The 26,829-nt window shown below is 35.1% G+C and overlaps 1 protein-coding gene across 4 annotated transcripts in view; it reads left to right on the forward strand.

Moving 5' to 3' along the window:
* The window catches only part of Ascc3 (activating signal cointegrator 1 complex subunit 3), a 302,434-nt gene that overhangs the window by 158,584 nt on the left and 117,021 nt on the right, over positions 1 to 26,829 (forward strand). For all 4 annotated transcript variants that reach the window (XM_041653682.1, XM_041653681.1, XM_041653683.1 and 1 more), the window contains 12 exons: positions 437 to 601; positions 3,280 to 3,366; positions 4,342 to 4,518; positions 5,890 to 6,115; positions 13,635 to 13,789; positions 16,110 to 16,208; positions 17,291 to 17,459; positions 20,027 to 20,247; positions 22,206 to 22,291; positions 23,742 to 23,908; positions 24,614 to 24,759; positions 24,882 to 25,002. In XM_041653682.1, coding sequence (XP_041509616.1) covers positions 437 to 601; positions 3,280 to 3,366; positions 4,342 to 4,518; positions 5,890 to 6,115; positions 13,635 to 13,789; positions 16,110 to 16,208; positions 17,291 to 17,459; positions 20,027 to 20,247; positions 22,206 to 22,291; positions 23,742 to 23,908; positions 24,614 to 24,759; positions 24,882 to 25,002 — 1,819 coding nt within the window. The remainder of the gene's footprint in view (positions 1 to 436; positions 602 to 3,279; positions 3,367 to 4,341; positions 4,519 to 5,889; positions 6,116 to 13,634; positions 13,790 to 16,109; positions 16,209 to 17,290; positions 17,460 to 20,026; positions 20,248 to 22,205; positions 22,292 to 23,741; positions 23,909 to 24,613; positions 24,760 to 24,881; positions 25,003 to 26,829) is intronic.

The following is a 26,829-nucleotide window of genomic DNA, read 5'->3' on the forward strand; positions in this document are numbered from 1 at the left end:
GCAAACACAGAAATTGAGAATACCATGATGATTACCAGAGGCTCTTCTTACAGCAGGGATGTGGGAAGTTTTGTCAGTGTGTACTGAGTTGCAGTTACTTAAGAGCAGGTAATTCACCCATATTATTATACTGTAGGTGGGGACAGATGACAACATGCTTTGTATTTCACAAAGCTAGAAGAAAGTTTTGTAATAAAGAAATGATAAATGTTTAAAGAGATAGGTATGTTTAATCATTGCTAAATATGTGTATTAATGAAAAATGATATGGCATACTTTTAATATGTACAGTTATTATGTGTTTTTTTAACTAAACTTAATTGGACTCTTAAGCCCTCAAGAAAAAAATATGTTAATTTACATAAGTAGGCCTATGTGCTGACTATCTAAATAGTTTAATACATTTATGTTTATTGGCTCTGTTTCTTCCCAATAGATTGACCCAACATTAAGAAAACATCGAGAACAGCTAGTCATTGAAGTTGGACAAAAGCTGGATAAAGCTAAGATGATCCGTTTTGAAGAGCGAACTGGTTATTTTTCCTCCACTGATTTGGGTAGAACTGCCAGCCACTACTATATTAAATATAACACCATCGAGGTATTACACTGAATGGAACAAATACAACAGTATCTTCACTTTATATTCAGATAATCCCTAGTCTTTGGACTATGCTGATAATTCAGAATAACAAAAGCAGCTAAGACAACAAAATATAGGAACTCAATAATACCCTTAGTATTGACAAGATACAAATAAGATTTTAAATAGTCTTGGCCCTTTGCCAAGCAATCAATGAACTTCTAAAGCATGTAGAGCACATTGCTGAGTCCTAAAGAATGAATGCCAGAATAAATTAAGTGGGAAATGATAATTTGATGATTTTTTTAAATAAAAAGTAAAAAATTATTTGCATTTTAAGAACCGGTGGTTAGAGTTCACTAGGCCAAGCTGACTTAGAACAGCTTGTGGATTTTTTTTGGTTTTTCGAGACAGGGTTTCTCTGTAGCTTTGGTGCCTGTCCTGGAACTAGCTCTTGTAGACTAGGCTGGCCTCAAACTCCCAGAGATCCGCCTGCTTCTCCCTCCCGAGTGCTGGGATTAAAGGCGTGCACCACCACCGCCCGGCCCAGCTTGGGGATTTTTGAAGGTTAATATTTTAAATATATACCTGCAAATTCTTGCCTTTTCCTACCTTTTTTCTTTATTTTTCCAATTGCTTGTATTTAAGGAATGGTTATAGATGTGATAATTGCATTTTGGTGGCCAGTCTAAGTTCAGTTTGACCTCCACCTCCCAAGTGCTGGATACCAGGCCCATATCAAAATGCCTCACTTACTCATTGCCTTTGAGTTGCTCCTGTGTCAGATGAGGGGCTGCTTTAACATTCATGGCTTTGAGTTTATCTGTACTCTCCTGTATATGTGTTTTATTTAATAATCATGGCTTGAATTTTATATTCACTTTTAGTTTTGTACTTTTATAGACACTTTTAGTTTAAAAAGAAATCATCCCAATTCGATTTCTTCAAATGTAGACTCATCAGTTTGTCTGAAATTTAGTTTTTATATCTGTTTATGTTTTGCATATAAATAGTACAAGTCTTAGAAAATAGTTTTCATATGCTTAATAGATTGTCCCTATATTTTCTGAAATAAACCTTATGCTTGTATTAATAGTCAGATTCTTTAAAAACTTTGACATATATTATCTTTTATTTGTTTGTGTTTTTTTTTTTTTTTTTTTTTTTTTTTGAGACAGGGTTTCTCTGTGTTGCTTTGGAGTCTATCCTGGAACTAACTCCTGTAGACCAGACTAGCCTCGACCTCGAAATCTGCCTACCTTTGCCTCCCAAGTGCTGAGATTAAAAGTGTGCGCCACCACCACCCAGCTGACATATATTATCTTACAACTTACAACTGGGGATTCTTTAGCACAATACCCAGCATTTTCTCCTTCCATCACCCACTGTCTGCTCTCTTTCTCTATTGCACAACCTTTCTTGCTTGTCCACTCGTTGGCATATGCTACCTAGTCATTTTTATTATTATTGCTTAAATTTTTTCATTTATTTTACATCCCAACAACAGCCTTCTCTTACCCCTTCCTCCCATTTACTTCCCCTATCTCCTCCACCCCTTTTCCACATCTGGTCCGAAAGGGGCAGTCCTCCCATGCATGTCAACAGAGCATGGCCTATCTAGTTTAGGTAGGACTACGCTCCTATTCTTGTATTAAAGCCAGGCAAGGCAACCAACATTAGGAACGAGTTCCCTAAAGCCAACCAAACTCTTAGGGACAGGCCTGACTCCCAAGGCCTGGAGTCCCACAAGTAGACCAAGCCAGAACATCTTCTCACATATGCAGAGAGCCTAGGCCTGTCCCACGCAGGCTCTCTTGTTAGACCATAGTCAACTCCTTGGTTGAGCCCCGTCAAAGCCAAGTCTTAAATCCATTTGCAGTTCTTTCATTCTCTGTCTTCATCATACGTAACCTTTGACTGCTTTTCTTCATCCCAGTTTCATTGATAATATCAGTATGATGAAAATCACCAGATTTCTGCTTTGTTGTAGTAGGAGCGGCGAGGCTGCGTCCCCGGCACCCGGCTGCCCGCATAGCTTATGTCCCGAAATAATTACACGGAAACTGTATTCTTTTAAACACTGCCTGGCCCATTAGTTCCAGCCTCTAGCTCTTACATATTGACCTAACCCATTTCTAATATCCCTGTAACACCACGAGGTGTCTTACCAGGGAAGATCTTAACCTGCGTCTGTGTCCGGTAGGAGAATCATGGCGACTCCTCAATCTGCTTCTTTCTCCCAGCATTCTGTTCAGTCTACTCCGCCTACCTAATTTTCTGTTCTCTTAAAGGGCCAAGGCAGTCTCTTTATTTAACCAATGAAATCAACACAAAACAGCAGACTCCCACATCACTGCTTTATATTAATTTCTCTGAATTTTACATGATATATATTTATTTAGTGTCAGTGAATGATCCAAATAAGATTTCTATATACCTTGGCCAAAATGTTTTGATAAACATTTTTTAGGCATTTATTGTACATTTTGATTAATACTGGTTTTATGTATCACTTTGCTCTTACAGATCTTCTTGCTTTGATGATTTCTGTAGAGTGAGAATTTGGAATACAGCAGATAGCTGTATGCTCTAGGGCTCCATTTCTCTTAAGTGTGCATATTTAGAGTAAGATGTGTAACTTAACAACACTTCATTGGACTTCTAATTTTAATCAAATATAATATTTATTTTGACAGACATTTAATGAACTTTTTGATGCACACAAAACAGAAGGTGATATCTTTGCTATTGTCTCCAAAGCTGAAGAATTTGATCAAATTAAGGTAAGATTACTTGAGGTTTGAATTAAATGTATATGACATAAATATATATCAATTCATTTATCAAAACTTGTAGTTAATTACAATTTCTCACACATATGAATTTGGAGCATCAACATCTCAACAATATCAACTTTCCTAAAATTATATCATCTTTTGCTTTTGCTCCAAATCAGTAATTTTGTAGATATTGTAGTATTGGAACTATCAAATAAAGCTGGAGTAATGGTATGCCCTTTAGTTCTTCCATTTGGAAGACAGAGGATCTCTGTAAGTCTGAAACTAGCCTGGTCTACATAGCAAGTTCTAGGCCAAGAGTTAGTTACACAATGAAACCCTGTCTCACAGAAGGTGTTGGGATAGACAAGAGAGAAAAACTATTAAATAATGTAAGTGGATAGGCTTTGGACTACTAAAAAGTAAAGTTCATTGAACAGAATACAAAATAAGTACATGATTCAGACTTAGATTTGAATATTTCTATACTATTCATATTGTGATTTAATCTCATTAACAGTAAAAACTTTAGTATTCTGAAATAAGAAATAGTACTTCACAGCTTTAATGTATGAATGTGTTATACCTTATAAAAATATGTAACTATAATGAATGCATTTGAAGATAATTAAGTATGCCCTAATCCATTTGGGCAGAGGTTTAACTCTGATCAAATAAAAAAATGAAATCTCATCAATTGAAGGATACTGAGGTCAGATGATTTAGTTTTTATGGCATAGTAAATTTTTATGTCATTGGAAACTTTAGTATTAGTTATGAATTAAAATACAACTGTCATCTTCAAAATGGTTTCATATTGTATTTTACAACTACCTGTGGGAAAAATAATGATTTCAGTGCTACAGAAGGAGAATGTTTTCATATAAAGTGGAAGCTTGTACAAACATACAGTTTAATTTGAACAAGAGAATTTTCCTTAATTCAGTCAAAGTATTAATATAAAAACCTTACCTCTTCTAGGTCAGAGAAGAGGAAGTAGAGGAGCTAGACACCTTGTTAAACAATTTTTGTGAACTCTCAGCTCCTGGAGGTGTGGAAAATAGTTATGGGAAAATAAACATCTTGCTTCAGACCTACATTAGCCGAGGAGAGATGGACAGTTTCTCCCTCATATCAGATTCTGCCTACGTTGCCCAGGTAAGACTCTTAATCCTTTCCCATTTTTGCTGATATTTGAAGACTACTAAATTAGTCCATGAGATACTGAGAATGCTGCCAACTGCCATTTTATCTTAAACCTGTTTCCAATCATTTGTACATCGTGTGTATAATCTGTTCTCATGGGTCAAGACTGGAATTCCATTTGGCTATAACTAATTTACTCTTAAGTGTGAATTAATAAATGTATCTCATTTCATATGTACATTTTGCTAGGTCTATCTAAATATCTAAAATAAGTAATCTTGACCTGTTTGGTAGCACACGGTCAGCCAAGATTATATAGTGAGACCCTGTCTCGTTTAAAACAAAAACAAACATACTAAAAAAAGAAAAGCAATGATCTTCTCTACCAGTGATACAATTGAAAGCTGAAAGGCAGCTATTCCCTAAATTACAACTCACTTACTTCATAACTTTTTGAATTCTGGTAGAAATGAAATAAAGTAAAATACCTTATTTTGTGCATTTGCTATTTGCCTTTCAGAAAGACATAGCTTATAAAACAGAATATGTTCTTTTTGTCTTACGTATACATTTATATTTTTAGTAATGTTTCCTTTAAAGTGATAAAAATTGAAACTAAATCTGATTTAGAATATGTGAGACTTCTTTCTCTCGCTCTCTCTCTCTCTCTCTCTCTCTCTCTCTCTCTCTCCCTCTCCCCCCCGTACACACACACACACACACACACACACACACACACACATTGAGATGAGGCATGATCTCACTCTGCAGCTCTAGCTTGCCTGAAAATTACTGTGTAAACCAGTCTGGCCATAAAATAATTCCACAGATCTGCTTGTAGAGCGTTCTATTTGTAAAGCTAGTTATACTGTTTGATTTTTAGGGAACCACTGTATTGACCATTTAGTATTGGTCACTGCACTGCACTCAGCTGTATTTCCTTTGTCACCCTTCCCTCATTAATTTCTCTCCTGACTGAAATGAAAATCTTTATGAATTCTCGCTTAAATTTCTCATACACTTAATCATTGCATGATATACTTAGGGACATTTCAGCCTCTTTCTTATACTCTAGGCACTTGAACAGTCTGTCTGCTACCTTGTTTGTCTTTTGTCTACCTATTTCACTTATGCTTAGAAGGTCTAAGGAATATAGAAATACTTTGCCCTCTGTAAGTTTAATAGATAACATGTACACAATAGTAATAGGGCTACTCTTATACTACCTGATGATAATTAAGGTTGTATAAAGAAAGTTGCTGCACATAATTTAAGTACGTAGCTTGATTTGCCATTCTTCTGAGTCTAGTTAGAATTATAAATTTACTGACATTTAAAAGCACAATGTTATCTAACTACCAGTCTTCTCCTTTTGTTCCTCAGAATGCAGCTAGAATTGTCCGTGCTCTCTTTGAAATTGCACTAAGGAAACGTTGGCCTACTATGACCTACAGGCTTCTGAACCTGAGTAAAGTCATCGACAAGAGACTCTGGGGTTGGGCTAGCCCTTTGAGGCAGTTTTCTGTGTTACCACCACACATTCTGACAAGATTAGAAGAAAAAAACCTTACTGTGGATAAGCTCAAAGACATGAGAAAGGATGAAATAGGTAAGAAGGAAGCAAAAATCTTTACATCTGTTTACCATTGTATATATCTTGATCAATATATAAATATGCTGTATTTCCTAATGAAGACATTTTATGGTATTTATGAAATCATTCTTGCTCATCTAAGCTAAATAAAAAAAAACTTTCCAAATTTATTACTTAACTGAATTAGCAATTAAAATAGTTAGATTAGCAAACTTGATTATTTTATACATAGACTCTTATCCATAAATGATGAGACTCATTAGATGATGTTCATTCCCAATTAAATTCAATGTTTAATTGAGTAACTTTTGTCATGTATATCAGCAATTTTACAATTTAAAATCATGTGGTGACTGGGGATATATCCAAATAGTGGAACACTAGTCTGTCAGGACTCCCATGCACTACCGAAGTACAATAAATAAGAATTTGTGAACATGAAACTTTACAGTTCACCACAGTTTATTAACCTTTAATCACAAATATCTGTATATTTAAACACAGTTAATATCAGTCTATACATAGAATTTTTGAGTTTTTTGCCCCACATAATGTTGAGAAGTCCTTGCTACAAATATTTCTGTGAAATTTAACATTGTATTGTAAAACCTGTAATATAACTAGGAAATACTTTGCTCCTGAATAGGATGGATACTTCTCCTGCAGAAAGGCAGGCTCAGAACACAAGGGTTGTCATTGTCAGTCTACCAATATTATTGAGAGGCTAAGAACATTAATATTATATTTAGAGTTGAAGGATACTTTTATAGAATAATAAAAGAAGAGCATCAATAGAAAGAAATTGTGATTTTTAAGAAGGGAACTTGAGAATATATAGTAGATGTGTATTTTTTATTTAAATTTATTTTTAAACAAACTTTTATCATTTTACATACCTGTTCCAGTTCCCACTCGCTCCCTTCCTCCTGCTCCCTCCACCTTTCCCCTACCCCACCCCCATCCACTCCTCAAAGAGGGTAAGACTTCCAAGGGTAGTCAACACAGTCTGGCACAACACATTGAAGCAGGACTAAGGCCCTCTCCCCTGTATCTAGGCTGAGCCCTAAGGTATCCCTCCAAAGAGAATGGACTCCAAAGAGCAAGTACAAGCAGTAGTAATAAATCATGGTCACACTGCCAGTGGCCCCACAGACTGTGCCAGCCATGCAACTGGCACCCATATTCAGAGGGTCTAGGGTGGTCCTATGCTGGTTCCTCCACAATCAATCCAGAATCAGTGAGTTCCCATTAGCTCAGGTAAGCTGGCTGTTTCAGTGGATATCCCCATCATGGTCTTGACTCCTTTGCTCATATTATTGCTCCTCCCTCTTTTCGACTGGTCTTTAGGAGCTCAGCACAGTGCTTCACTGTGCATCTCTGCATCGGATTCCATCAGTTGCTGGATGAAGGTTCTATGATGACAATTAAGGTAGTCATCAATCTGATTACAGGGGACGGCCAGTTAGGCACACTCTCTACTGTTGCTAGGAATCTTTGCTGGGGTCATCTTTGTGGATTCCTGTGAATTTCCCTAGTGCCAGGTTTCTTGCTAGCCACATAATGGCTCCATCATTTAAGATACCTCTTTTCTTGCTCTCCCTCTTTGCCTTCCCCCATCTCAACCATCCCATTGCCTCATGTTCTCCTCCTGTTCTCCCACACCATACTCCAAACTTTATCAGGAGATTTTGTCTATTTTCCTGTCCCAGGGAGATCCATATATAATTTTCTTAGGGTTCTCCTTGTTACATAGCTTCTCTGGGGTCATGGGCTATAGGCTGATGAGTATTCTTTGTTTCACATCTGATATCCACTTATGAGTGCATACATACCATATTTCTTTTACTTAGTCTGGCTTAGCTCACTCAGGATGGTTTTTTCTAGTTCCATCCATATACATACAAACTTCAAGATGTCATTGTTTTTTACTGCTGAACAGTATTCCATTGTATAAATGTACCACATTTTCTTTATCCATTCTTCGGTTGAGGGGCATCTAGGTTTTTTCCAGTTTCTGGCTATTACGAATAATACTGCTATGAACATAGTTGAGCAAATGTCCTTGTGGTATGATTGTGCATTCTTTGGGTATATGACCAAGAGTGATATTGCCAGTTCTTGAGGTAGGCTGATTCCCAATTTTCTGAGAAACCACCACAGTGATTTCCAAAGTGGCTGTGTAAGTTTACACTCCTAGCAGCAATGGTGGCGTGTTCTCCATGGTCCTCATCTTCTCCAGCATAAGCTTACCATTCGTGTTTTTGCTATTCTAACTGGTGTAAGACAGTATCCCAGAGTTGTTTTGATTTGTATTTCCCTGATGGCTAAGGATTTAAGGTGAAAATTTCCTTAAGTGTCTTTCAACCATTTGATATTTTTTTGTTGAGAATTCTCTGTTTAGATCTATACCCCATTTTTTAATTTGATTATTTGGTATTTTGATGGTTAGTTTCTTGAGTTCTTTATATATTTTGGTTATCGGTCCTCTGTCTGATGTGGAGTTGGTGAAGATCTTTTCCCATTCTGTAGGCTACTGTTTCGTCTTGTTGACCTGCTCAGTTTCAGAAGGTCCCATTTATTTATTGTTGCTCTCAGTGACTGTGCTACTGGTGTTATATTTAGGAAGTGGTCTCCTATGCTAAGCGTTCAAAGCTACTTTCCACTTTCTCTTCTCTGAGGTACAGTGTGACTGGACTTATTTTGAGGTCTTACATCCATTTGGACTTGAGTTTTGTACATGGGGATAGATATGAATCTCTATTTATTCTTCTATATGTTGATATCCGATTGTGCTAGCACCTTTTACTGAAGATGCTTTCTTTTTTCCATTGTATAATTTTAGCTTCTTTGTTAAAAATAGGGTATTCATTGGTTTGGGGATCAATATCAGGGTCTTTTATTAGATTCCATTGGTCCATCTGTCTGTTTTTATGCCAGTACCAAGCCGTTTTTATTACTGTAGCTCTATAATAGAGCTTGATGTCAAGGATTGTGATGTGTACTTAAGTTTCTTTATTGTATAGGACTGTTGGCTATCCGGGTTTTTTTTTTTCTTTTCCATTTGAAGATGAGTATTGTTCTTGCAGGGTCTATGAAGAATTGTGCTGCGATTTTGATGGGGATTGCATTGAATCTATAGATTATTGTTGGTAGGATTGCCATTTTTATTATGTTGATCCTACCTATCCAAGAGCATGAAAGATCTTTCCATTTTCTAATATCTTCTTCAATTATTTTTTCTTCAAAGACTTAAAGTTCTTGAAGTAAAGGCCTCTCACATCTCTGGTTAGTGTTACCCCAAGATATTTTATGTTTTTTGTGGCTAATGTAATGGGTGATTTTCTCTGATTTCTCTCTCTCTCTCTCTCTCTCTCTCTCAGTTTTTTGAGACAAGATTTCTCTGTAGCTTTGGTGCCTGTCCTCGAACTACCTCTTGTAGACTAGGCTGGCCTTGAACTCACAGAGATCCATCTGCCTGTGCCTCCAAGGGCTGGGATTAAAGGCGTGTGCCACCACAGCCCTGCTTTCTTTCTCTGTTTATAGGAGGGCTACTGATTTTGTTTTTTACTTGATCTTGTATCCTGTCACATTGCTGAAGGTGTTTATCCGCTAAACGACTTCTCTCGTAGAATTTTTGGGATTACTTATTACTATTATCCTCTGCAAATAGTGAAAATTTGACTTCTTCCTTACAATTTGTATCCTCTTGATTTCCTTTTGTTGTCTTATTGCTCTACCAAGACCATTAATTCCTATGTTGAATAGATATGGAGAGAGTGGACAGCCTCGTCTTGTTCCTGATTTTAGTAGAATCTATTTGCGTTTCTCTCCATTTAATTGATGTTATCTGATAACTTCCTTTATATAGCTTTTACTATGTTTAGATACATTCATTGTGTACCTGATCTCCCAAGACATTTATCATGAAGGGCTATAGGATTTTGTTTAATGCTTTTTCAGCATCTAATGAGATGATGATATATCTTTTTTCTTTCAGCTTATTTATTTTGTGGATTATATTGATAGATTTTTGTGTGTTGAACCATCCCTGTATCTCTGGAACGACACCAACTTTGATTATGTTAGATTATTTTTTGATGTGTTCTTAGATTCGGTTTGCCCATGTATTACTGAGTATTTTTGCATCAATGTTCATGAGGGAGATTGGTATGTAATTCTCTTTATTAGTTGTTTTTTTGTGTGGTGTGGGTATCATGGGAACTAAAGCCTCATAAAAAGAGTTTGGCAATGATCTTTCTTCTATATTGTGTGTAACAATTTGAGGAATATTGGTATTAGCTCTTCTTTGAAATTCTGGTAGAATTCTGTGCTGAAATCACCTCACCCTGGGCTTTATTTCGCTTATATTTCCTTAGGGGTTATGGGTCTATTTAAATTGTTCATCTGGTCTTGATTTAATTTTGGCATTTGTTACCTTTCCAGAAAATTGTTCATTTCTTTTAGATTTTCCCATTTTGTGGTGTATAGGTTTTCTAAGTATTACCTAATGATTTTCTGGATTTCTTAAGTGTCTGTTATGTCCCCCCTTTTGATTAGTTTGGATAAGGGTTTGTCTATCTTAATTTTCTCAAAGAACCAGCTCTTTGTTTCATTGATTCATTTTCTTTGTTTCTATTTTATTGGTTTCAGCCTTCAATTTAATTATTTCCTGTCATCTACTATTCCTGGGTGAATATGCAGCTGAAGATTGGATCCTGTTTTTATATCCATTCTGTTAGCCTGTGTATTTTTATAGGTAAATTGAGTCCATTGATATTAAGAATAATGACCAGTGATTATTGATTCCTGTTATTTTTCGGTGGTAGTGTTTGTGTGTTTCCCTTCTTTGGGGTTTGCTGGTATGATGTTATTTGTTGCCTGTGTTTTTGTGGATGCAGCTAACTTCCTTGGGTTGGAGTTTTCCTTCTAGTACTTTCTATAAGACTTGGTTTGTGGATAGATATTGTTTAAATCTGTTTTTTGTCATGGAATATCTTTTTCTCTGCCTGTGGTGATTGAAGCTTTGTTGGGAATCCTTGGTCTCTTAATGTCTGCAGCACATCTGTCCAGGACCTTCTGGCCTTCATGTTTCCATTGAGAAGTAGTGTGTAATTCTGATTGGTCTGTCTTTACATCTTCCTTGGCCTTTTTCCTTTGCAGTTCTTAATACTCTTTCTTTATTTTGTGTTTTTACTGTTTTGATTATAATATGCCACAGGGGAACTTTTTTTCTTCTTTTGGTCCAGTCTGTTTGGTATTCTATAAGCTTCTTGTACCTTCATAGGCATGACCTTTAGGTTGGGAAAGTTTTCCTCTATGACTTTGTTGAATACCTTTTCTGTGTCTTCAAGCTGGACTACTTCTTCTATCCCTATTATTCTTAGGTTTGGCTTTTTATAGTGTCCCAGATTTCCTTGATGTTCTGTGTTAAGAATTTGTTGGATTTAACACTTTCTTTAACCGATTAATTTAGTTCCTATATTGTATTTTCTCTTCCATCTCATATATTCTGTTGGTTGTGCTTGCATCTGTAGTTCCTGTTCATTTACCTAGGTTTTCCATTTCCAGAATTCCTCAGTTTGTGTTTTCTTTATTGTCTCTATTTCAGTTTCCAAGTCTTGAACTGTTTTAACTGTTTGCTTCACCTGGTTGGTTGTTTTCTCTTAACTTTCTTTAAGAGATGTATTGATTTCTTCCAATTTTCTGTTTGTCTTGGGGCCTAGTGCCTAGAGACTGGGCTGTCCATTCCTTTAAGGGGATTTTTTATTTCTTCTTTAAGGGTCTCTATCATCTTCATAAAGTTGTATTTAAGGTCATTTTCTTCTGCTGCTTCTGGGTTTGAATGTTTAGATCATTGGGTTCTGGTGTTGTCATGTTCTTGTACATTCTTGAATATATTCTTGCATTGGCACCTACCTATCTCTTCCTCCAATTGGTGCAGGCAATGTCTTTGCCTCTTGATCCAATCCTTGTGGTTGATGACCATGTCTCAGGGATCCTTTCTTGGACTGATCATTGCAGTTGCTGTCTGTGCCTCAGGAAGACGCTGAGTTCTCAGGGCATGGGTGGGTTTGTGGTGGAGTGGGATTTGTAGATTACAGGTCCATTAAATGTGAGGGAGGGCTGTTGGAATAGCCTGCCTTCTTTCTTACAGATGGTTTGCCTGCTGGCTGCCCAGTGCAGTTAAGGCAGGTGGGGGAGGGGGGAGGGGTTTTGCCCTAGGGCCTAGGTCTTGGTACGATGGGGGAGGGGAGGGAGCTAGTCTTGGTCCACTGTGTGCAGTAGGAGTCTGGCTTCAGAGAGCCACTCAGGTCTCAAGGGATGGGGAAATTTGGTGGTCGAATGGAATTTATAGATTATAGGGTTTTCTGTGGGCGGGGGAGGGTGTTGGAGCAGCCTGTCAGCAGGAGGCTTTCCTGCTTGCCAGCTAGTGAAGCTGAAGCTGGTAGGGGAAGGGCCTGGGTTTTGCCCTGGGGCCTAGCGCTTTGAGATTGGGCTATCCATCTGGGTAGCTGGTCACCCACCTGTTAGAGCTTCTGTGCCTCAAAGAGTCACTGAGCTCGCGGCGGGGGGGGGGGGGGGGGGGGGGGGGTTAAACTTGTTGGTAGAGTAGAACTTGTAAATTACAGGGTCCAATAATGGAACAGCCTATCAGCAGGACGCTTCCTGCTGGCTGACTAGTACTACTGAAGAGGGTGTGTGGAGGGGCCAGGGGTTTGCCCCAGGGTCCTAGGGCCTAGAGACTGGGTGGTACTGCTGGAGTGCTGATCACTCACCTCTTGGTCTATTCTGCAGTTGCAATCTGTCAAAAGATGTATTTTTAAATAAAAGCCATCAACTTTAATTTCCAATTTGATCAAGTTGAAACATATTGACATATAAATGTGTGCCCTTCAAAAAAATCTCTATGGAAGAGTTAAGATAAAAGTAATCTTGATTATAAAAAATGTAATTTAGTTCTACTTGCTTAAACTAGTTAGTCACATTTGTCTAGTTATATTTATTTTGTAATAATATCTGACTTCCATTCATATCTTTATTGTAGAATCTGCTTATTTATGAAAATAAGTAGTTAGTGTATTCTGATAGACTGTAATTTATATTTTGATTTTGTTTTCTAGAATAGTATATGGATGAATGAATCGTTTTATTTTCCTGAAATATTTCCTTAGTTGTATAAAGTTCTGATAAAGACTGTGAATAAATTAATGACTATTTTCACAAAGTACTTTATAACTCCATACTATGTTATAAACTAAGAGAGAAAGAAGTGGGTCTCTTTATAGTTTTTCAAATAGCTCAGCAATTTTCAGAACCTATTAATATCTAAATAAACCCTGATACTAGTTTTCTAAGCTATGAATTGCTAATTCAAGTTAACTATTACAAAATATTCAAACATGTCAGGTCAAGAATGTCAGCTATTTTACATAACAAATCATAAAACAGGCAATAAAATCACCATCTCTGAAATCTCATTTACAAGTCAGATTATGTGGGGCACATTCTTTTCTATGTGATGCTTTCCTTTCAGGTCACATTTTGCATCATGTGAATATTGGACTGAAGGTTAAACAGTGTGTTCATCAGATTCCTTCTGTTACGATGGAAGCTTCCATTCAGCCCATCACGCGGACTGTCCTCCGAGTATCTCTGAATATCCACCCGGATTTCTCTTGGAATGATCAGGTAGAGCTGGAAACATCTAAATTCATGTTATACCTAGGTGTCTGTACTGCAAGTTCTCCAAACCTTATAAATATCCCAAAGGCACAGAGAAAACCTTTATATATATATATATATATATATATATATATATATGGTCTTCACTGACAGCATTGTAGTAATAGTTATTCTTATTTTTAAGAAAATGTGGTATATTGATGTGTCAGCCAATGAGATCTTCCAGCGTCCACTGAATTATCAGTTACAACATTGAACTGCATGAGTCAGTAGATTGCGCTCTGTAAACTGGGCCACACTGGCCGTGTTCTTCCATATTATCCATGTTATCATTTTCGACATCCATACTGTCAGTTTGGCCACTAATTTGATATTCTGATTGCTAACAGAGACATTTTTAAATCTTGTAATCTGTAAACTTACCATTATTTCCCTTTTAAAAAATTAGGCTAGTCGGAAGAATACTCTACATTTTCTTCCATGTTACCCATTTGATAGATTCTTTTTCCTAGTATCAAAGTCTAGCATTGGCTATAATTAATAGTTTTTTTTTCTTTTCTATGTTTCTGAATATGCAGTATTTATATACATAACTCTTTTTCAAAATGTCTTTCCTTGGTTCCTGTCATGGTTGCTTCAGTTTTTATCTTCATTCGTTATTTCCTGCTTTAAAACCATATGTATTAAATTCTAACATTAATATTGAGGTCGTAGCATGATTGGTGGTATTTGTTGTTCTTAATGCCATCCCTGTGGCCACATGAAACAGGTGTGCTGGTACATCCTGCAGTCCCAGCACCCAGAGGGAACTCAGCACCATGAGGTTCAGGCCAGCCTGGGTTACTAAAGAGTCTTTCAAGGCAAAATAGGGGTAAACTCATACATAAAGATCTACTCTGAATCACCTTGCTATTCAATCAGCATTCCTTGAACTAATTTATGTGTTAGAAATTGTATCTATAAAAGTAAGTCAGAATCTCCCTGCTGAGAAGAGGCCCTTAGGGGAAGAAAAGTCACTCAGTAGTTGTAGTATACTCATGTACCTGTGCTTACCCCACATAGTTTCTATTAGAGTTACTTTTATTCAGCCATGTTTTGTAGGATCACCTACATATGCTGCTAATTCCATGTGCAATTGCTTTAAAGTGCTCAGACTTCTGAGTCTTGTAATTTCCTAATCTACAAATAGTAATAATAAACTATTATAATGTTCTCAGAATTTCTCTGAGGAATAAGTGGTGATAATATAAATTTACTTTAATATTTCTCTAAAGAAAGAATTTTATACAAAATATAAATATTTTATATTTAGTTATATTTAAAATATAATATATATTTAAATAGTTATGTATATTTAAAATATATGTATTTATATAGTTAGCTGTTAAAAATCATGTTTGAAATTTTAAATTTTAGGCCTGTTTGTAAAATGAATTAAATTTTACTGTTTCAGTTATCTTCTACTAAAATCCATAATAACCCTCCAGATAACACTCTCAGGTAGAATGTTATGGTCTTAAATTGGAGAACTGAACTTGCCTCCATTTGAAGGAAGGAAGACAGTGTATTTTCCTGTGCAACACAGGTCCACAGGTGTTCTACATGCCTCAGAATGTTTCAGGCCTCTAGTTAATCACACCATTCAGGGTCCAGATTTTTTTATTCAGCCCTACTTTGCTGACATTGTTGAGTTCTTACCAAAAGTTTCAGATTTCCCTTTTCAAATTTAATTGTTTAATTTGAGCAAGGAAATATATCCCTACACCCTCAGCCTAGAGCACAGGTTTAGCTCAAAATTTCTTGTGGGTTTCTCCTTTACCTGCTGTCAGAATAATTCCACGAACTGTCTATCTTATGAAAATCAGCTTTGTCCCAGGTGATGTGGCCACTTAGGTAAGAAATGAACATGGAGCCTTGTAAAGAGAAAGGAGCAGCCTGAAATGAATGAACAAAATATGGCTTATTAATCCAGTGAAATATTAACTGACAATAATTTGGAGTGAAGTACTGATACATAATGAATCAGATTAAAAAGCCAGTCATAAAAGTCCACAGAGTACAATTCCATTTATACAAAATATTCAGAAATGGCAATCTATAGTGAATAGCTATAGCTTATAAATACATTTGTTTTTTTTCTGGAGGTGATGAAATGTTCTAAAATTAGATTGTGGCTATAGTTGTGCAGCTTTGTAAATATGTTAAGTTGCCTTTCATATGTTAAATAAGTAAACAAATGACCTCTATAATAACGAAGTTGCTGAAGAGAGGAATAGCTGTGGAGTGTATAAACAGCCTGTCTTAAACTGTAATACTACTTTTCTAGGTCCATGGGACAGTTGGGGAACCCTGGTGGATTTGGGTAGAAGATCCTACAAATGACCATATTTATCATTCAGAGTACTTTTTAGCTCTTAAAAAACAGGTAAATACATATTTCTCTGACTTTTCCCTATTTTACTGCCATGAAGAGAAAATATAAACTAACAATTTCTACTATTATTTTCTTTCTAAATGATATCCATTAAGGCTTTATTTATTATTATTTCTGCCTCTTTTAAAGGAAGACAGTGAATGTGTGCTTTTGGTAAATCATCATGATGATTGTTTGAGAACTTTAATTACAATTTTGGTCATCTGTTAAGTAAGTCATGGCTTCCAGGTTGTGAAATATGTAATGTAGATGAAATAAGTAATAATTAGGTGTTGTATGTGTACAATATAGTAAGAAGATTGACACACCTAGTGAAAATTCTTTATAAATTGCCAATAAAAGACTTAGGTCAGCCCTGAAAAATAACTACAAGTAGTATTATACAGACTGATCAGGTTGTAACTTACGTATTTAGGAACATTTTACACATACATGTAACAACAACTGATGAGAAAAGAGGTCATGAACTTGAAAGAAAACAAGGAGTATATGGGAAGGTTTGGAGGGGGAAAGAAGAGGAGTAAATGATGTTAATTATATTATAATCTCAAAAAGTAATTGAAACAATTTTTTAAAGGCTTAGTTCTTGCGATGTGGTTGATACTTTGCTTGTAGTTTCACTTTTTATCAAAGGGAAAAGGGAAGCTTAAGCTGATAAATCTTGTCAGGGCATCAGATTTGTTTTTGTTGAAGTTGCTTTTATATTAAACATTTATTATATGCAATTGTGGTATTTCTCTATGGTACTCATAGAACTTAAACATTATGTAAATATTAGTATAGCAGTTAGAATTTTACAAATGAAGTTAAGTAATTGAGTGAATAATGTTTGCATAATTCTGATAAACAAATCAAAGTTATACCTATCAATGCATACTAAATAGCACACAATAAATATAAACGTCACCTAAGAGTACATCAGGTTCTTAAAGGAATCACACAAAATGATGCTGAATTACCTAAGCATCTCGGCTTCTTATAATCCAGTGTGCTTTATTGACAGTGTATCTTGTGTAGGTACTGCTGTTAATGTAGGAGAAGACGTATTTACTTGAGGCTTTATTTCACACTAGGTTATTAATAAAGAACCTCAACTTCTGGTATTTACAATCCCGATTTTTGAGCCTTTGCCCTCTCAGTACTACATTCGAGCAGTGTCTGATAGATGGCTAGGAGCTGAGGCCGTTTGCATTATCAACTTTCAGCATCTGATTCTACCAGAGAGACATCCTCCTCATACAGGTAAAGTGGCTAACTAATTTAAATCATTACCTTCCCAAAAATGACTGTTTTGTTTAATGTTGAAACGTATTGTTGCTTGTGTTATTCTTTATGAAAATTCAAACTATTTGATAATACAGTTTAGAAAGAGAGTTTTCAGAGAAAATTGTTTGTATTTATATTGGGCAAAGTTTAAGATGGTCCCATGAATTTTGAGTTGAAAAAGCATTGAAGTGGGCCAGTTTTGATGGACTTAGTAAGGATGGAACTACTCTGCTGCTTTCTCCATTTATATAGCTATAATTTCTTCATGTGTGCTTACTTTCTTATTTAGCTGTGCTTACTATGTGTTTTTTGAAACATGTGAGACACGATTCCAACGGTTTTAGATGCTTTTGTATTCTCAGATCAGGTATGACAATATGTATGCTAAATTATCATTTTTTTCATTGTCATTTTCTTTGTCCCATTGCTGTTCTTCAATATCTGAAATGTTTTAATACTAAGGCATCATGGATTTTGTTTGTTTTGTTTTATTCTGGAGGGAATTTATAAATACCCACAGTGACTGTGCACTGTAAATAGCGTGGAACCTTCATATCAACTCCCTCCCATATTTTAGCTTTATGGCAGCTAATGGCAACACATCCTGAAAGGTTTCTCATTGTTGTCTTTTTTAAAATTCTATTTTATATTTTTATAAGGTGAACTAATACATTCTTATATTGGTTTATAAAAGCTAGAAATATGTATGCATGGATATTTATGACAATAATTTCAAGTACTTCATAAAATCTATTTCAAAATTTTTCTGAGTCTTTTAAATTAACCAGTACATTATTTTTCCTTCTCTTTTAAAATAAATAATTGAGGACTATTGAATTCCAGAGATTTTTATTTAATAGACAACTAAAAAGTCTTAATTTTCTTTTTTTATAATTATTCAAGATGAAAACTTTCACAATTAAGTGCTAATTATGATTTTTTAATTTACTCACTACTTCCCAGTCCTGTAGAAAATGAAAGAAAAGGCTTTAATATGACTAATCGTTGACATTTGGTCAAACGTATTCCTTATTTATTATGTTGTTTACCTCAAGAATGTCCTTATACTGCAGCTCAGTTGCTCTTTGATTTCTTGACAAAAGAGAATGATTGGTCAAAACAAAAAGATAGAGATATGATAGTATCAGTACCATAATCTGCTCACAGAAGTTGAACTTTCTGACATTTCTATTTCATCTTTCATTGTATATACAATCCAGAGTTTTATAATAAGATATATGAAATGTTTTGTGTTTTAAAGTACATTCTGACGTTAGTGTGTTTCTTTAACTAAAGTGCTTTATTTTATAGTACATTATCATTGTATTTTAATGATCAGTTATTTCACAGTTAAACAACCGAGCAGACTGTGTATGTAATATCTTATTATGACTACATTTTCAAAACCAAAAATTTAACATCATGATATCTCAATTGATATTCAATGTGTACAGAATAATTTAGTGACCCCAGGATATATTTTGCTCAATGTACATATAAGCACATCATTGAGTTTAAATCAATTAAGTATAGTCACTGAAGTATCTGCACTGAACATTGACAATAATTGCCCATTGATCATGCACAATAATTATTTTCTACTCATTGTTAAAACTTATCTGTGCCTTTTTTGACATAGCAAATGTTGAGTTTCTTCCTCTTTCCCTTCTTGATTTAGAGTTTTTCAGAAAATTGAATGACATAGAAAACATATACTCAGCTCTTGGCTAACCTTGCGGTAGAGCCAAGCAGTAGGCAAGGATTAGCTTTTTGACTTTTAAGTAGACCTTTCAATAAGAAAATAAATCACATGTTGCATTTTGAAACCATACAGTAAAGATCTATTCAGAGTACCGTCCTCTCGCTGAACTTTTAAATTCAACCTACCAACCTAACTTAAACTTCACCTGTGTACCAGTCTTGACAGAAATACCACAGTGTTTTAACTGATAGATTTGTGAAAGGTAGGAAAATATGAAGTCTTGGTTCGTAGGGGTATGTATTGATAGGTGAAACTTCCTCTCTAAATAGTTTTAATTTCTAATTCCTTAGTCTCTAGTCATTATGATGAAAAACTAAATCTGCTTTCTTTGAAGGTTTTCTTGGGGCAAATTTTGTTCTTCCCAGTTATTCTCTACATTACAGTTTTCTTAAGTTCCCCATAGCTGTGGCAATCGTTTACTCAGCAGCTTTGCATGGCCAGTGTTTAACAGATCAAAATTTGTGAGTGAATGTTACAGTACTGAAGTTTGTAGGTGGTATTTTGTTTTGTTTATGCATTAAGGCGGATCTAGTTTTGTTTTGTAATATGAATGCTCTCATGAAGTTGGATATTCAAGTTTTATTCTACTTAATAAAGATCCAATTGCTTCATAGGAACTTTGCAGAAGAGCATTCAGTATGTTCCTATGATGTGGTGAAGGACATAAAGATGTAATTGCTGTATAAAAATTAAGGATTATTTTCATTATTTGAAATATAGTGTCCAGTGCTGTACATAGTATTGTTGGTGATTTTATAGTAGTACCACTCATGTTTTTCAGAATTGTTGGACCTTCAGCCTTTACCAGTCACAGCTTTGGGGTGCAAAGCATATGAAGCTCTATATAATTTCAGCCACTTCAACCCAGTCCAGACACAGATATTCCACACACTGTATCACACGGACTGTAATGTCCTACTTGGAGCTCCCACTGGATCAGGAAAGACGGTTGCAGCTGAACTAGCCATTTTCAGAGTCTTCAACAAGTATCCCACCTCAAAGGTCTGTTCAAAGAGTCGTATGTTGACAGTCAGTCCAAAAAGACAGTTCTTAGTCTCAGAACTAGAAAGTTCTAAATGTACTGTCAGGACCCAGAGAGAATATTTCCTGGCAGAAACTTTCCAAAGGGAACACATCAGTGTTAGAATAATTTCCTTGACAAAAATATAAAATAATAATAATAATAATAATAATTTTCCTTGAATTTGGAGCCCTTTAGTTGAATATTTCCTTTGTTATACTTGCAACTCATTGGAAAGATACCTGATTTATAGCCATGTTCATAAATACACAGCAACCTACAATCAAATCCTTCAGATATGATGGAAGTGCTACTGTTTTAAGAATAATTTGACTATATAAAGGATATAAGGAGAAGTAGTACATTGTTCTGAATGCTATGATATTGTTAATTTTCTCTCAATATTTATTTTTAATAAACTTTGTCATTGAGATATGCAATGTGATATTCCAGTGTGCATATTCATTATGAAGTGATTACTGCCGTCAAGATGATGTACATATCCATATTTTCAAATAGTTGCTCTGTGATAAGAACACTTAATATCTAGTCTTAGGAAATTTGAAGTATTTAGCATAGGAATTTGAACTTTACTTCCCAGACTGTCATAATGTCCTCAGAGTTTATTTATTCTGCATAAATGAAACATACACTTTGAGCAGTATCTCCCTTTTCCTTACTCCTGTCCCTTATAACTGTAGCATGAATTTTAATTGTTATTAGTAATAAAAACCAAGTCAGATCTAAGGGTTAATGCTAAAGATCAGAGAAGCAGAGAGTTCTTTTACCTCTACCAATGCGCAGACCAAAGAGCAATCCAGTTCTCAGACTGTATATCCTAGCTGCATCTGTCTCCACTAAACTTCAGACTGCATTGAGCTCCTGTCTCCTCCTGCCTTATATTTTTCTCTCCACCAGCCACATCACTCCTGTCTCCACCTCCCTAGTGTGTGGGATCCCCAGTGCTGAAATCACCTTTGTGTGAGCTTTGTTTCTCTCTTAGACAGATTGAATCTTCTGTAGCCCAGGGTGGCCTTTAACTACAGAGATCTCTCTGCCTCTCTCTCCTGAGTCACCTGGGATTAAAGGTGTGTGCCTCCACTCGCTGGCCTTTAGTGGCTTAGCTCTGCACTCTGATCTTCGTTCTTCTCAGCTTCCCTGAAATCAGCAATCTGAAACTAGAAAAACTGAAAAGAAAAAGAGGGATTATATGGAAATTTCTTGACACTGATCTTGTCAGTTCTTTTCCTTTGTGTGGGTGTGTCTGTGTATGTCTGTGTAGGTTTATGTATGTATAGTCTTTAGGGTTAAATCTTCCTTTTTGGAGGGTTTTCCAATTAAGTGCCTTTTCTTTATTGCATATATTTATTCTCCTGTTTTTAATCTGTTAGGTGGTTATTCACCCATAAAGAACACAATGCACACTAGAATAGCTCAACTAAATTGCAAGATGTTGAAATGAAGATTGGGACATATAACACTTTGTATTTTGTTTAGATTATCAAAGACAAGTTTGTGGTATTTTTCAAAAAGTAAAACAGCTAAAATGTATAGCAAGCATCAATTTGCACTAAACTTAAGCAGCTAATTTCTCTTCTAAATGTCAAAATTAATGAATGTTCTCAGGTATTTCATGAAGATTCTATACAAAATATAGGAAAATTAGAGTTCCAATGATTAAAAAAGTCTTGAATAGTGCACTATTTCATAATTGTTTGCATTATTTTAGATTGCAGTATCATAAAATATCTGATTTTTTTAAATGCCTTAGAAATGTGTCTTTGTTTTTTTGATAGGATGTGTCTAGTTGTTTTGTTTTGTATAAGTAAAGTTAATTGTGTTTCCTTTATTAATTTAACATTGTGGTGTTCATTGTTTATTTTGACAAAGTTTCTATTTCTTATTTTCATGAGTCCTTTTGTCTCTGTTCCCTTTTTAGGCAGTGTATATTGCTCCCCTAAAAGCTCTAGTACGGGAAAGGATGGATGATTGGAAAATTAGAATAGAAGAAAAACTTGGTAAAAAGTAAGTTCTTACTTTGATTCAAAATAGGCTTTTAATAGTATAAGCAGACTACCAGATTTAGATGTTGCATAAAACTACTTGATGTTTTCAGTGATTTTCATAATTTTTATTCAAAACTCAACCATTACTAGAATTATATCAATATTCTAATTCTTTTTAAGTATAAAATGTAGTCATTTAGATACCTAATATGAATACTGTCATTTTATCTTCAAAAACATTTCTCACGTTACTTCCTCAATGAAAAAAACAGATCTTTGAAAAACATTATTTTGTGTTAATATTTTAACATTTGACATGACTGTTTATTACAGTATTGTTTATCAGCAAGACTGCAGACAGCTTGATTCTTCTTCCATAATATACTTCCAAGTAAATAATGGTACAAGTGCAAAATGTAAAATTTTGTATATCTCCACAAAAGATTGGCTGCTATGTACTGAAGGGAACTCTAGAGGGACTGTTGTTAAAAACAGAGAGAGAGAAGCAAACTGTCCCACCTCTTCTCTGAAGCAAATGACTCTAGGAATGGACTATTAGCGACTGCTCACTATAATTTCTTCAGCCCTGGATGTATTACATATTCCACATAATATGTAGCATGTAAAACTGAGAACATTAAAGAAGTAAATAGATGCTCTGGGAACGTTATCATTAAAGGACCAAACCTTTTCCCATAGTTCTCTTTTCTCAGTCTGAATCTAGATATGCAAATTGTGAGTAATTACTGAAAATGTGGAATTTGCCTCCAGATTTGGCTTTGTGTTCTGTAACTCTTCTATGCTTTGCTGGGTATCTTCCTTTTTCACTATAAAGCTGAGAGCCTCTGAGAAAGGTGTCCTTTAGTTATCCTTCCTGACCTTGTTTATATCACACTTTGTTTGAAGTTTTCTATGTTAACTATAGAAAATTTCAGTCTAAGAAATTAAGTGAAGCTTGCAAATAATTCTGCTCTTAGTTGCTGCCCTAACAAAATAAAACTTTCTAACCAAATAGGTTTAAAAGTAGCAGAGAGAGAGTATTGCAGGTTCATCCTTGGCAGGTTCAGCTTTAACATGAACTGCGTAAGATTCTATCTCAAAAAGCAAAAAAAGAAAAGGGGGAGGGGAGGAATTAATGAATAATAGGTCTGTCTGTCGGTTTCACTATGCAGACAAGGAGATAATCATTGAGTTTTATAAAATAAATAACAGACAGATTGCTGTACATGTAATTCAGCAAAGCTTAATACTTAAATACATATAGATTGCATATATTGATTTGAATTTATATGTGCTTATATATTTTTTATTGTTTGGCTTACTGCATTCATGCAATTTTCACATTTCAGAAAATTTCAAGTGAAAGGGAATTGAGTAGTTTTAACTACTATAAGACTTTGTTTCAAAAGAGAGAGTTTTTAGTCTGTCCAAAGTTATGTTTACTGGGGATCAATTTTATTTCTCTCCAGAGTTATTGAATTGACAGGGGATGTGACTCCAGACATGAAATCCATTGCTCAGGCTGACCTTATTGTCACTACACCAGAAAAGTGGGATGGAGTCAGTCGAAGCTGGCAGAATAGGAACTACGTTCAGCAGGTTACCATTCTTATCATAGATGAGATCCATCTGCTTGGTAGGTACAACTCAAGTAAAAATAGAATTTTATAAAACTTGACACTCTTCTATTAATGTAATTTTATTGACAAATAATTGTATATATTCTTGGTGTATAATGAGATGTTTTATTTATATACAGTGTGTAACGATTAAATTGTGTTAAGATATTTGTCACTAACTATATAACTGATAGATCCCTTGGACTTATTCCTTCTATCTAACTGCAGCTAAGTACTTTTCCAACATCTCAGGTTTCCTATCCTCTACCAAACCACTCCCACACCCTGGCAAACTGTTTCCTTGAGGTGATTTTTTTTTTGTTTTGATTCCACATAGATCATGCAATTTTGTCTCTCAGTCCATGGTCGTTTCTCTTAGCATAATGTCTTCTGGTTCATCTTTGATGTAAATGCCAAGATTTCATTCTTTTTTATTGTTTTATAATATTCAGTTGTTTGCAGCATTTACTTTATTCATCTCTAAGTGGACATTTAGCCATTATTTGATTATAGTGGATAATATAATGGATGCAGAAGTACATATAACTCTTTGACATACTGATCCCAATTCCTTTGAATGTCTGTGCAAATGTAAGGTTGCTTATTCATACAGTAGTTTCCTTCCCCCCACTTTTTAAAGAAATTTTTGTGTTCTGACTTTGTGCCTGCAACAGCCAACATGGATTAACAAATAAATAATATTCATTATTCTTTATTCTTAGGGGAAGAGAGAGGTCCAGTTCTAGAAGTTATTGTATCTCGAACAAACTTTATCTCATCACACACAGAGAAGCCTGTTAGAATAGTCGGATTGTCCACTGCACTAGCTAATGCCAGAGACCTTGCTGACTGGCTCAACATTAAGCAGGTATGAGGAAGAGTGACAGATTAGTTACTCAGGAACAGTTGTTTATGCTTAATTTTATTATATAGTTATAATGCATCCTTCAATGTAAAAACTGTAACTGGTTTCTTTTTATGTTTAACCAGATGGGTTTGTTCAACTTCCGACCATCAGTTCGCCCAGTTCCTCTGGAAGTCCACATTCAAGGTTTCCCGGGTCAGCATTACTGCCCACGCATGGCTAGTATGAACAAGCCTGCGTTTCAGGGTAAGCATCTGATTATTGGAATATGGTAATAAGCATTCTCTCTAGATAGTAGCTTTTAAATACATTCTATATCGTTTCAGTTTCTATCAAAGAATGATAATGGTCCCACAGGTAAAAACAATCAAAAGCTATCTACATCACCCATTGAGGAACATAAATACTTGTTAAATTGTATATGGAAAATTAAAGGTATTTCATAGATAAAAATGACTTCACAACAGAATAAGATATGTATTTTAGGAAGTAGATGCTTAATAATAGCACCCAAGGTGTTGTTTGTTAAGTAATCGCTTAAACATAATAAATAAGAGTAATAAATTTTCAAAATCATGATTTTAACTTTTAACAGAAAATATAGAACTTGCACAATTCAGTAGCCAGAGTATCAGTTCCATAGTTAACATTACTACTGCCTTTGCTGAAGACAGAGCCTCAATTCCCAGCACCTCATATCAGATTTCATATCCATTATATCTAGTTCCAGGTCATCCAGTGCCTCTTGCCTCTGCAGGTTCCTAGCATTCACGTGATGTGCACACAACATACGTGTAGGCAAACACTCAGACATAAAAATAAATAAATCTTAACTTAAAATAACTTGGACAATTTATTACTTTTTAAAATTCTGTTGGTTTCATGTTTGTTTTTCATTTTTCCTTTTTTAACAAGTTAAGCAAATAGGAGAAGCATAGGAATAATACCCCAGTTTTATTGAAACATGTTTTATTTAGACTATAGAAGGAATATTTATTGTATCAATTAAAAGAAAGCTCCAAAATAAATTCTTTCCAGTATACCACTGTTGATGGTGAGGTGGCGACTTTTTAGCTGCTGCAATTAGCCTATGACAGAAGCCCAGTATTGATTGTGGGCTGGAGACCCATCTTGGCAGTTCAGATTATTTACACCTCCGCAGAAGCATTGTACAAAATCACTAATGAACAATAAATCTGCCATGAGCTTCACAGCCACACCTGTTCTTGCAGCAGTAAAACACATTAAAGGTTGAGGTTTAGAAAAGAAACAGATCATTCATGATTATCTATATAAATGATACCAGTATTGTAGGAGTATGTGTTTAAACATTGTATTTCTAAGGTGATTTATAACAGATTTATCATTTATATTTTTAGTATTCTAGTAAATGGTGAATGAAAAAATAAATAAAAAGAAATGAGTTTATTTTTCATGGTATCTATTACAGAAATTGCTTTTATCTGTATAGGAAATGGCTGCATGCCATTACAGAAAAGGAAGCATTTGCATTGTGTAAATAGTAAGTCAGCAGTAAAGACCTGAAGTATTAGTTGTTAGGTATGAAATCACTTCAACCCTATCCTTATTAATTATTTGTCATCCCTATACTGAATCCTAGACTTCTTTGATTTTGGAAATGGGATTTGTGCTAGCCTAACTTCTGTTGTGGTATATAGTCAAGTACATGGTTACATTTCCATTTGAAAACTGATTTTTGGCCTGTAGAACAGGTTCTGCAGCTCATAGTTCAAAGAAGAAATCTAAACAAGGGGGAACTTTTTCTTATAAAATGTTTAATGTATTGATTTTAATTCTTTAATTAGCTTATAAGGTGTTACACATCATTGTAACATTTTGAATAAAGTTAGTTTTAGTGATTTTCTTCCCTACCTTCAACCCCTCTCACTGTTTTGAAAGAGCTGCTTATGTAACAATTCTTCTGCCATTTTGCCACTGTTTTAAAATAAACCAATCTCACTTGCAGGCAATCCAGATGGTTTATGTGCCACATTAAGTATTTCTTTAAAAATGTAATTATTCTTTCTTTTATTGCTGGTACCAAGGCTTCAA

The sequence above is a fragment of the Microtus oregoni genome, unplaced genomic scaffold (genome assembly GCF_018167655.1).
Source record: "Microtus oregoni isolate MIOR12 unplaced genomic scaffold, Mior012 000006F_ref0000085, whole genome shotgun sequence".
Classification (NCBI taxonomy): Eukaryota; Metazoa; Chordata; class Mammalia; order Rodentia; family Cricetidae; genus Microtus; species Microtus oregoni.